This window comes from Mytilus edulis, chromosome 13, assembly GCF_963676685.1.
Source record: "Mytilus edulis chromosome 13, xbMytEdul2.2, whole genome shotgun sequence".
Taxonomy (NCBI): domain Eukaryota; kingdom Metazoa; phylum Mollusca; class Bivalvia; order Mytilida; family Mytilidae; genus Mytilus; species Mytilus edulis.
Genome location: NC_092356.1, coordinates 4158314 through 4170914, shown reverse-complemented (window position 1 = coordinate 4170914; position 12601 = coordinate 4158314). Strand labels below are relative to the sequence as shown.

General features: G+C 32.4%; 2 protein-coding genes across 2 annotated transcripts; both read right to left on the bottom strand.

The window, feature by feature from the left end:
- Window positions 1-2334: 2334 nt before the first annotated feature.
- LOC139501967 (repetin-like) lies at window positions 2335-3207 on the bottom strand. Its single transcript, XM_071291277.1, has one exon. It carries the CDS (start codon window positions 3205-3207, stop codon window positions 2335-2337), a length of 873 nt encoding a protein of 290 aa, XP_071147378.1.
- Window positions 3208-7373: 4166 nt separating this feature from the next.
- LOC139501966 (toll-like receptor 4) lies at window positions 7374-9746 on the bottom strand. The gene has a single exon (XM_071291276.1). It carries the CDS (start codon window positions 9744-9746, stop codon window positions 7374-7376), a length of 2373 nt encoding a protein of 790 aa, XP_071147377.1.
- Between the last annotated feature and the right edge of the window lie 2855 nt (window positions 9747-12601).

The following is a 12601-nucleotide window of genomic DNA, read 5'->3' as shown; positions in this document are numbered from 1 at the left end:
GATTTCGCTATGTTTTTCTATAAATGAACGTATCATATACGTTATAGAAAAATAAAATAAAAAGATGGGGTCATCGTTTATTTAAGCTCACAATCTGTTTTCGAAAGAAGCATGCATGTTTTTTAATGTCCTTTTTTCTGTTGAACTAATAGGAGAAATATAGGTAATATTGAAATAACAAAAGATTTAAATTACAAATATCGCCTAAATTTTACAGTTGGTTAGTTTAAGTGCAGCATATTTGAAAATGATAATAATAAATAAAGGCCACAGATGACTAAAAAAGATCTTTCAATTTTAATGCAAAAAAAAGGATTTCTTGCACCAAACAGAGATAATTTGGAGCTTTTGCAATGCAAGAAACATTTTAAAAGTCGTATGGGGCCGAAATAAATCGATATTTTGGTTGATCTTTGTATCATATCATAAAGTAACAATTAATTATAGTGTTATAAATAAAATTTACAATGAAAAAAAAAAACATTTTAAAAAAGTTCTGACATTTTTGTACCCTCGAGCCTCCTCATAAACTTAGATTACTAGATTTTCTAGCAAATTATTCTGATTTGCTATAAATATGTTCTTATTTCCAGAAAGACATTATATTCTGGATATCTTAAGAACTACTGCTATCTGTATGGAAGCCTGGTAATAATATACCTTCTTTTATACGACGTTTCAATAGTCTTGTCAATTGTATCGAGTACTTTGTTAACATTACTTCATTTCATAAAACATCATGTTCGAGAACAACATACAGGAACGTGCTCGTGACATAATAACAAAATATATATATATACCTAGCTCAGCTATGTCTTCCGATGCATCTTATTAAAAACAAAATATCTAACTTTGATGTATCAATGTGGAGTTTTTCTACCGTACAATTTACTTCATATGTCAATGACGTTAAGAATATGGAGTTTCCGAAATTTTGGATTATGTTGACACTAGAATTGTGTTCGCTGTTAAAGATAATTTCTCCCTCTTGAAAACTAGGTTTGGAAAAAAAAAATAAAGACATGACTGTGTGCATACTATTTTTTTCATTCCGAAAAATAAGTATTAAAATAACGTTTTGCGTACTCGCTCCAATTTATGTACATCGAGTATAAATAAATATTTTAGCATGGCCTAAGTTCAATACACATGATAAACATAATTATTATAGAAGAACCTACTTTTTGGCGATCAATGAGCCGCATCTTTAAAAATTATATGCACTAACAATTAAACAGAAGGAAGTATGATTGTCATTAAAACAAAAAGACCACTAGAGACCATATGAAATGCGTATAAGTAACCAAAGATGCCCGTATGCACTTGCATTGCGCTTATCTTTAGTTACAAGAGTATACAAAAGTAAAAACAGAGATGATATAAGAAGAAAGTGAACTGTTTCTAAAGTTTTCGTTAATATTTGAAATTAATATCTTGAATACAAAATTGAACAAATTTTAAAGAGATCGGTTATTGACTTTATTTCTATAAAAGACACAGATAAGAAAATGTTGTATGAGTGCTAATGAAACTACTCTTTATCCAGTTTACAATGAAAGAAAACCCAGAAAATCGCCTCGGACGTACTAAATTATTAAACGTGTTGTTTTAAAAAAAAAATTACAGCACAGGGTCGATACCTCTGCTGGTGGACAATCAGTCACCGAGGGTAGCATCAGATCAGTAGGCAGTGCTACGTACGGTACTGACATTTTTATAACAAACCTTTCTAAAATTGGCCGTTGATTAATTTTGAAATAATAAAGAAACTAAGGTTTCAACTCTCTCCGGCAAAGTTTACCTTAGATTGATTTGGCTTTATTTAGGTATTTTTTGTTATATACTTCTTCAACTGTTTTGGTATTTATACATCATCGGCTTTCAAATATTCGGCTCTGAACGTCACTTATAAAAGTTAATCTAGAAATGCGCTTAGGACTCATTAAATAATTAAACATGTTGTTTTCAGTTTTTGGTTTTTGTAAAAAGTAAACCATTAAAACCAAGACCCGAATTCTGTTACTGTGATTTATGACATGTATATGTAGAAAAAAAATTAAATCAGTTTGCTTGATACTTATACAAGATTTAGTAATTGTATAATAAGGAGTATACATCAATGAGACAGTTTTCACCAAGAAATGAAATACACATAATTTTCGTTTTTCTAATATATAATGACTATCTGTTTAGTGGTATTTTAAGATCTTTTTTAATGTTCCAAAACTAAGCTATCCTATACAGTTACAGATTGCATTACATTAACACATATTATATACATGGTTACGTTTGTGAAATACTTGAGTGTAGTTTTGTTGTCCTACTGTTTAAACGTTATTGGTTATTCGTGAAATTTTCTACTTGATAACTATCTCCCACTTTAATTGATGTTGTGTGTGTAGCCTGGCCATTTGGGTTCGTACTGTTGTACGTTGTGTGTGTAGCCTGGCCATTGGGGTTCGTACTGTTGTACGTTGTGTGAGTAGCCTGGCCATTTGGGTTCGTACTGTTGTACGTTGTGTGTGTAGCCTGGCCATTGGGGTTCGTACTGTTGTACGTTGTGTGTGTAGCCTGGCCATTGGGGTTCGTACTGTTGTACGTTGTGTGAGTAGCCTGGCCATTTGGGTTCGTACTGTTGTACGTTGTGTGTGTAGCCTGGCCATTGGGGTTCGTACTGTTGTTCGTTGTGTGTGTAGCCTGGCCATTGGGGTTCGTACTGTTGTACGTTGTGTGTGTAGCCAGGCCATTGGGGTTCGTACTGTTGTACGTTGTGTGTGTAGCCAGGCCATTGGGGTTCGTACTGTTGTACGTTGTGTGAGTAGCCTGGCCATTTGGGTTCGTACTGTTGTACGTTGTGTGTATAGCCTGGCCATTGGGGTTCGTACTGTTGTACGTTGTGTGTGTAGCCTGGCCATTGGGGTTCGTACTGTTGTACGTTGTGTGTGTAGCCAGGCCATTGGGGTTCGTACTGTTGTACGTTGTGTGTGTAGCCTGGCCATTGGGGTTCGTACTGTTGTACGTTGTGTGTGTAGCCAGGCCATTGGGGTTCGTACTGTTGTACGTTGTGTGAGTAGCCTGGCCATTTGGGTTCGTACTGTTGTACGTTGTGTGTAGCCTGGCCATTTGGGTTCGTACTGTTGTACGTTGTGTGAGTAGCCTGGCCATTTGGGTTCGTACTGTTGTACGTTGTGTGTGTAGCCTGGCCATTGGGGTTCGTACTGTTGTACGTTATGTGTGTAGCCTGGCCATTGGGGTTCGTACTGTTGTACGTTGTGTGTGTAGCCTGGCCATTGGGGTTCGTACTGTTGTACGTTGTGTGTGTAGCCTGGCCATTTGGGTTCGTACTGTTGTACAGCTCTTTGTTTTTGGTGATTTGTCGTTTTTCTATGCCATTAGATTATCAGTATGTTTTTGACTTATGAGCCTCAAATTGCTCTTGGTGTCTTTCGCCTCTCTGGTTAGTTTAAAATCAAATTATGCTTGAGATACTATTTTTAAGTGACTATCTTTCTGACAATAAACTCATCATAGATTCAAGGATTACATTTAGTATTAACGCAAGGTGCACATTTCGTCTACCAAAGACTCATCAGTGACGCTCGATTCCCAAAAATCTAAAAAAATGTCAAATAAAATACGAAGTTGAACATTGTTGCAGAGCATTAAATCCAAAATTCCTAAAAGTTGTGCCAAATACAGCTAAGGTAAACTATTCCCGAGGTAGAAAAGACTTAGTATTTCAAAAATTCAAAAGACAAATGAGAGTTTTAATAAGCGAACAGTTCTACATCAGAAAGTTTGATATGTTTATCAAAAGGATCGTTCGTTGAATACACGTGCAATGAGGTGTGTTCCCTGTTTAAAGTACAATTAATTTGGATATAACTTGAACTATAGTTACTCAAAATCAAATTACAACTTGGCGTTAAGATATCCACAACCTGTTATAATATATTTTAATTTCCCAATTTATCACACCTAGAGCAGTTCTTTATTTTTTTCATTCATTGTCGCATATCGAGCTTTTTTGATAAGTTGGTTTACATTTTCCTGTCATGAGTCTGATGTTATAGTTGTCGTTTGTTGATGTGGTTCATAAGTGTTTCTCGTTTCTTGTTTTTTTTTTAATAGATTAGACCGTTGGTTTTCCCGTTTGAATAGTTTTACACTTATCTAGTAACTTTTGGGATCTTTTTTTAGCGTGTGGTTCGGTGTGAGCCAAGGCTTCGTGTTACGGAGATTTCTGTCAGTGACATTTTATTCTTAGATATTTTGAACTTTTCTTCTTTGGATGATTTCCCATATTACATACAATAGGAAAAGGGGTCTGTGCAGTCAGTAAGTGACCTTATTATTCGTGAAAATATGATTTTTTAGCGTGTGGTTCGGTGTGAGCCAAGGCTTCGTGTTACTGAGATTTCTGTCAATGACATTTTATTCTTAGATATTTTGAACTTTTCTTCTTTGGATGATTTCCCATGTTACATACAATGGGGACAGGGGTCTGTGCAGTCAGTAAGTGACCTTATTATTCGTGAAAATATGACTTTTTATAAATTTGAGCAAGTACAAACCAACAATTTTATTAAATATTATGGTCTGATATCAAAAATCTCTAACACTATGAAAAATGCCTTAAAGAAAACTGTCTAAATCAAGATTTAGATAAGTCTAACACTGGTGATACTTTCTTTTAAAAGATCAGGTGTAATAACATTAACGGTACCAATTTTCCTGAACCAGATGCGTAACATGTGTAAGCGAAAGCTAAATTTGTATATGTAAACTGAGTAGATGCAGTTATTCAACTTCCAACAATCAAATTTTTGTAATGGGAAGAACTGTTACTTATTGATACTACAGAATGGTCAGAATATTTCATGAAAACAAAAAAGTGTTGTAGAGATGCTTATTTAAGAACTTTTCAATTATAATTTTTTGCATAGGAGTATAGCAACTAATACCTTTTGTTCAAAATCAAATTAAAAAAAACAAGGTTATGTACATTTTGTAAACTTGGAGAAGAAACCATTGAACACCTGTTTTTGAATGCCCAATAACATTTCAATTGTGGCAGTCTTTTTCCAATATTGTGAAACTTTTTTTGTAAACTTTGATCTCAACAAAGAGACTGTGTTTCTTGGTTGCAAACATGAAAGTTTGTTATATAATCTGCTAATCATAATTACAAAGAATTATTTATATAAGTGTTTTTTTTTTTCTTCATTTTATCTATGTTTAGTTAAGAGAAAAGAGATACTAAATAAACTATGAGCAAATTTATTTCTTTAAACAAAATTCTATTAAAAAGTAAGTCATGCTACATATTGTAGAAAATCAGATGAGTGAAAGTATTAGTGTTGTATGTGAGTAATTCACACACACACACACAGAGAGAGAGAGAGAGAGAGAGAGAGAGAGATAAATCAAATACAATTTATATGTAACCTAAAATATTCTTATACATTTTGTATGTTGCTTTTTTTCATCTTCTGTATTTTTACCCCTTTCCTTGGGAGTATACGGGCATCTTTACTTACTAACATGAACTTAGTCTAAGACAGTATTAAGATATTTCACTTACACTCATACTCTTTTTTTTTTGTTAAAATAAGAATGTAACGTCTTTTTTACCTTGTTCGTCATGTATTTAGTACTAAGACCAACCCATGCTGATAACTTGTCTTGTTCTTAGGACTATTTCGTACATTTATTGACGAGAACAAGAAAAATCGAAATTCATATTACAAAGCAATAACTGAAAGGTGAGATGCAACCGAGGACACTTAAAATCTTAAGTGGTTGACTCAGTTGAAATGCAACAATAATTGAGTAAATTTTGAATGACGAAACTTTTTGTCAAGGTTTCCAACAATTTTCAACATGCGAGTTAGAAGAATTTGGAGGGCCTATACATGCTAAATATGAACAGAAAGACTTTTTGTGGTGTTCAGGTCAGATCAGGTTTTTCATTCTTCTATAGCATATGATATAATTTTAGTCGGTATCTATAAGTATGAAATAACAACATTTGGCTATAGAAGATTAAATAAACAAAATGATATTCGAGTCGTTCTTTCGAGATGTTGTATCTATCGCACTGCACAAAAATAATTATACTGTTAAAATGAGACATTTCAGATACGTTTTTGTAATACAGAAAAGATGAAAATAGGAGCTCTTATAACGGATGGATTTCCTTTTATGCGTGTATTAAAATGGTGTCATTCATTTTAACCTTTACTTCTAATTGTATTTAAATGGGAAGAAAACAAAGACCATCGTTTTACTTCACATAATTTCCTGACCTTGTATTGTATGCAATATAACCTCGTCCTGTTAAAATATAAAAATATTGAAACTTTAAATAAACAGATATGGGTTGTTTAAAACACATAATTAGCATACAATCAAGCATGTCTGTTTGACAAAATGATGTGACATTGTTTTTTAATAACAACCGGTGGTAACTTGTAATCTAGAATTTGTATAAATGAAAGTAAAACTTCAAAAATGGGTTTCGGCCGAAGCACTTTTCTGGATTTTCCTGCACCATAAACACCAATTTCAAAAAAAAAAGACATAAGATTAGAGCAATGAAATGGTCTTTTGTATTGAACAAATAGTAAGTGTTTTCAAGGATGTGGTCATTTTTATAAATTTCCTGTATACAAAACTTTGAATTTTTCGAAAAACTAAGGATTTTCTTATCCCAGGCATAGATTACCTTACCCGTATTTGGCACAACTTTTTGGAATTTTGGATCCTCAGTGCTCTTCAACTTTATACTGGTTTGGCTTTATAAATATTTTGATATGTGCGTCACTGATGAGTCTTATGTAGACGAAACGCGCGTATGGCATACTAAATTATAATCCTGGTACCTTTGATAACTATTTCAAAATTATGACTTTTGTGCTAATTTGAGTAAACAGGTTAAATAATCTCGATAATTTGTTCATAAACTCTTGTGGGATGTCACCTCATAAAATGACAAACTCATATTTTTGACCTAAAACGCCATTTCAATTTTATAGGTTTTTTTTTTATAAAAATACATGTATATATATAAGCGTTTACCGATAATGATATTTTACACAGTCATATGATCGTCTGTAATAAGATTTTTAAATACATTTTTGTTAAGTTAAATTGTTGCTCATACCTGTAAGCACATCTAGTCGTATTTTAATGTCATTGGTTTCTTTTATTCCTTTCGTTAATATAGTGGTCATAATATCTATAGTACCACCGTGCAGGTTTTTAATGTTTACTTTATTTGCATACGCTTTAGACTGACAATGCATTTGTACAATGAAACAACAATTGTTGAATAGCATCAATTAAAAAAGCAATAACGACACTGTCCTTCATTAACGTTTCATTGCTTGATCTAAACATTTCCAGAAAATGTTATTTTCATTTAGTATGTCTGTTTTGCGAATATGATCGTTGGCGTCCAATGACATCATTTGAAGAACACATTGCGGTATTTCTGTTTTGGTTACATTTTCCAGGTTTATAACAATTATTCTCGCTTGTAATCCAAGGAAATGTTCAATTCCTACAGTTGCTTCGTAGTATGCCCAATCATTGTTAACAAACTCTTTTGAAATCACTAAGATTATCTTTTTGCATTTTGGAATAGAATTGTTTAAAGCAAAAAGTCTATGTTCTCCAGCAAGGACATCTCCTCTATCTAACAAAAGAAGTTTGAAATTTCGTCTCTCTTCGAGAAATATGCGCAAAGGTCCATACACCCATTCATAGTCCCCATCGCAATAAGCTACATATGCATCATATTCAAGTTTTTCTTCTTTTGACTTCAGGAAAAGTTTATTGGCCATTCCGATAAATAAACAAAAGTATTGTAGGTGCAATTTGTAACGATATCCAACTAGAATGAAGAAAAGAAGCACACCCAACAATGTTACTGAAAAAATAACCCATACTGTCGTTATACATCTTATTCTAAAAACTCGCAAGTGATTGTAGACAGCATTTGTTGTTGTAATATTTCCATCGTTTCCGACACACGAATAACTACCATTGCTGTCAAGTTTCACTTTAGTAGTAAATAACCATTCTACAAAATCTAATGAAGCACAAGTACAAACAAGAGGGTTGCCATCTAATAAGACTGTCATTGTTCTATTTGATTTTCTGAAAAGCACTTCAATGGCGTCGGTTTCTTTTGTTGTCAAGTAGGCTATCTTGTTATTTCTGATGTTAAGGAAACTTAGACGGTTGAAGTCTTCTAAATTCAAGGGAACACTTGTGAATAAATTTCCTTCAAGTATCACAGATTGCACACTGTCTAATTGACTTTTAAATGTTGAACTTCTGAATTGGTCTTCAAATGCATTTCTCGAAAAGTCTATATACTGCAAACGTTTGAGTCCATGGAGGAATTTACTGTGGTGATCATCTTTTAGGCCAATACTTAGTGAAGAACTTTGCATTATCAACTGTTCACAATTGACGGCAGATTGTAGAAGGTATGGATTTAAAACACCACATTTGAAATGTGAAACATTAAGTATTAACACGTTCTGAAGTCCATTTATTGTGTAATTGCAGTCGTCAAATGATGTGTATGTAAAATCAATAATTTTCAATCCTGTAATACCCTTGAATGTTATACTGTTTATCAGATTATTTCGTCCGTATATAAATGATGCATTTAGAAATTCGAGTGAAGAAGGTAGTCTGATAGACCAATTTGATCGAGTATTGAATATCACTCTGTGATCCAGCGTTTTTGTGCCATTAGTGTTTTGTTCTCGAATGTTTTCAATAGATCGACTAGATATCTCAGAAATGTCTATTCTTTTGATATTAATAAAGAAATTGAAATATAATGCCATAAGATCCTGATGATAATCAAAGTCATTGTGATTTAAGTTCAAAGATTCAAGACAATGTTTGTATTTCATTTTCTGAAAGGCATTTGCATCTATCCTCCTAATGCCATTCCAACCCAAAGATAATCTTTTTACGCAAATGTTACCGATATATGCAAATAGATCAGCCGAAATAACATATTCACCATAATTTTTAAAATTATTGCTCAAATCTAATTCATTCATTTGTCGATTTTGAAACACGTGCAAAGCTGGTAATGTTTTTGATAATTTAAGAAAATTTTGATTTGGAATAATAAGACTAGAAAGTAATTCTAACGGTGCAAAATCATCGATTTCTATCACTCGTAAATGACCATTGATATTTAATTGCTTTAATGGCGTCCTTTTGAATGATTGAAATGTAAAGTTATGCATAACAACACTCTGATAATCAACTTCGAAGTAGTTTAGATTTTTCATGGCAGAAAATATCTCAGAAAATGTTCCATTTGATGGGCCATCATCACAAACCAATGCAGTAATTCTGCAAACATCAGACCAGGACTCTCTTGGATAAGTTGACAGCAAAATATATGAAATGGAAAGAACTCTTAGGTCAGTTAATGGTGCAAGAACGTTACTTTGAAATTTTTTCAATGGATTATTTAAAAATTTCAGGTTTTTTAATTGTGTCAAATTATTGAAAGCTGATTGGTCGATTGACGTTATATTACAGTCACTTATATCTAGAAAGCTGAGTAGTGTATATCTAGTAAATGTTTCCTTACCTAAAAGGTCAAGGTCATTGTTAGCCAGATATAACTCTGATGTATTTCGTGGACATTCTGTTGGTATAAATTTTAGATTCCTCGAACTACAATCACATCTCATTCCGTTCATACTTAATGAAATATTACAATGTCCAGAATAAAACGAAAAAGTACAATTTACACCAAGAAAGAATAAACATAGAATTGTCAACATTTTGGTAAAATTATTGTGCAGATCTTTAAAATTTAATCTGATTCCTGAATATATCACCACGAGATGAATAAAACACAGTATCTTTAAATATCTTTTGATCGGTTTTTTATCATTTCAAATGAAACCAGTCAGGCAATACGTAAACATTTAAATATAAATCTGTAAAACTTATACCTTAAGTTCATTGTGCTAAAGAGCTTTTTTTACCAATATTTTAATTGTTTAATTGTTAACAAAAGGTTTACAATCAAAACAGGAAGTTTCGCACTACTGCGTTTAAATTGAATGTAAATCCCCTCTACATATAACAATACATCCATATGATGTCGTCAGTTGCTTAATTAATATCTAATTATATAATGAAATAGATAAAATAGATTCAAATTAATTTTTTTAATCATCACTGGGTTTTTACTTACATGTGCAACACGACGGAAGCACCTAAGATCAACCCCGTTTTTATAAGGATGTTGTTGTGTGCTTTTTTTTTCTTTTTTTTAGGGGGGGGGTCTTTTTACTTCTTTTTTTCATGATGTTATTTCCACTTTTGCCTTCGAAAAATATTTTTTTTATATCTTTTACAGACAGAGATATATGTTACAAAAATTCTGATGAAATGAATGAATTATTTTTGACATGCGACAAACGGACTGAAAAAAACATCACAATCACAATTTTTTTTAGGGGGGGGGGGGGGTCATTTAACTTCTTTTTTTCATGATGTTATTTCCACTTTTGCCTTCGAAAATTTTTTTTTTTATATCTTTTACAGACAGAGATATATGTTACAATAATTCTGATGAAATGAATGAATTATTTTTGACATGCGACAAACGGACTGAAAACAACCATCACAATCACAGACTAAAGTAGAAGAGCTTAAATCAATCTTTAGAGACCCGTGAGTTACAAGTATAACTAACATCTATATGAGTCTGGTCTATAACAATATTTGTCCAATAGAACACAGTCGAAAGCTTTACAAAAGAATATAGTTTCGAATATTCCTTTGATGAATATATGATAAGATTACGACCGTGTAGGTGTTTAATATTTTACTATAACTGCATATGCTCTGACTGACAAAGCAATTGCGTGATGTAAAATTTTAGTTTTAAAATGTTTGAAGTGTTCCAATTGAAAGAAATCAAATGACGACACTGTCCTTCATTAACGCTTCATTGCTTGATCTAGACATTTCCAGAAAATGTAATTTTCATTTAACATGTCTGTTTTACGAATGTAGTCGATGGCGTCCAATGACATCATTTGAAGAACACATTGCGGTATTTCTGTTTTGGTTATAGTTTCCAGGTTTATAACAATAATTCTTGCTTGTTATCCCAGGAAATGTTCAATTCCAACAGTAGCTTCATAGTGTGCCTAATCATTGTTAACAAACTATTTTGAAATCACTAAGATTATCTTTTTGCCTTTTGGAATTGAATTGTTTAAGGCAAAAGAAGTTTATAATTTCGTCTCTCTTCAAGAAATATGCGCAAAGGTTAATATACCCATGTGTAGTCGCCCTCGCAATTAGAAACATATGCATCAAATTCAAGTGTTTCTTCTTTTGAATTCCGGAAAAGTGGATTGGCCATTCAGATAACTAAACAAAATTATCGTAGGTCCAATTTGTAACGATATCCAACTAGAATAAATAAAAGAAGCACACCAAATAATGTTGCAGAAAAAATAACCCACATTGTCGTTATACATCGTATTATCATAATTCGCACTTGATTTGAAATTGCATTTGTTGTTGTAATATTTCCATCGTTTTCGACACACGAATAACTACCATTGCTTCACTTTAGTAGTAAATAACCTTTCTATAAAATTTAATGAAGCACAAGAACAGACAAGAGGATTTCACTTATAAGACTGTCATTGTTCTATTTGATTTTACAAAAAACACGTCAATGGCGTTAATTTCCTGTGCAGTTAAATAAGCCATCTTGTTGTTTCTCAGGTTAAGGCGACTAAGTCGCTTAAAAGTAAAATCCCAAAATTATTTAACTTAGAGTAAAAATCAATTCGGAAAGTCCATAATGACAAATTTAAAATACAAAACTTTAGAGGCATTTAGGTTTAATGGAATAATTGTGAATAAATTTCCTTCAAGTATTAAAGATTGTAAACTGTCTAATTGACTTTTAAATGTTGAAATTTTGAATCGGTCTTCAAATGCACTTCTTGAAAAGTCTATATACTGCAAACGTTTGAGTCCAGAGAGACATTTACTGTGGTGATCATTATAGAGACCGATACTTAGTGAAGAGCTTGCCATTATCAACTTTTCCAAATTGACGGCAGATTGCAGAAGGTTGTGATTTAAAAGTCCGCATTTGAATGGTGAAATATTAAGTATATCCACGTTCTGAAGTCCATTCATTGTGTAATTGCAGTCGAACAATGAAGAGTATGTTAAATCAAGTATTTGCAGGTCTTTGTTTTACCTCCTCAAATGTTAAAACAAATTAATATACCATATTGTTAAAAGCTGCTAAAAATCAAAGCCATAGTTACTTAAGTTTAAGCTCTCCAGACAATGTTTGTATTTCATCTTCTGAATGGCGTCAGCATTTATAATGTTTATGCCATTGAAGGTCTAAGATAACACATGATACCGATAGTTATTATGAATTCACCATGTACTCTAAAATTATTGTTTAAATTTAGTTCATCCATTTCTCGATTATTAAACACGTGCAACGCTGGCAAAGTATTTGATAGTTTAAGGAAACGTGCATTTGGAATAACAAGACTGG

Bases quoted from the DNA above. Each gene is read 5' to 3' on its own strand.
- LOC139501967 (XM_071291277.1), bottom strand. From the start codon at position 3,207: ATGGCCAGGCTACACACACAACGTACAACAGTACGAACCCAAATGGCC.
- LOC139501966 (XM_071291276.1), bottom strand. From the start codon at position 9,746: ATGAACGGAATGAGATGTGATTGTAGTTCGAGGAATCTAAAATTTATA.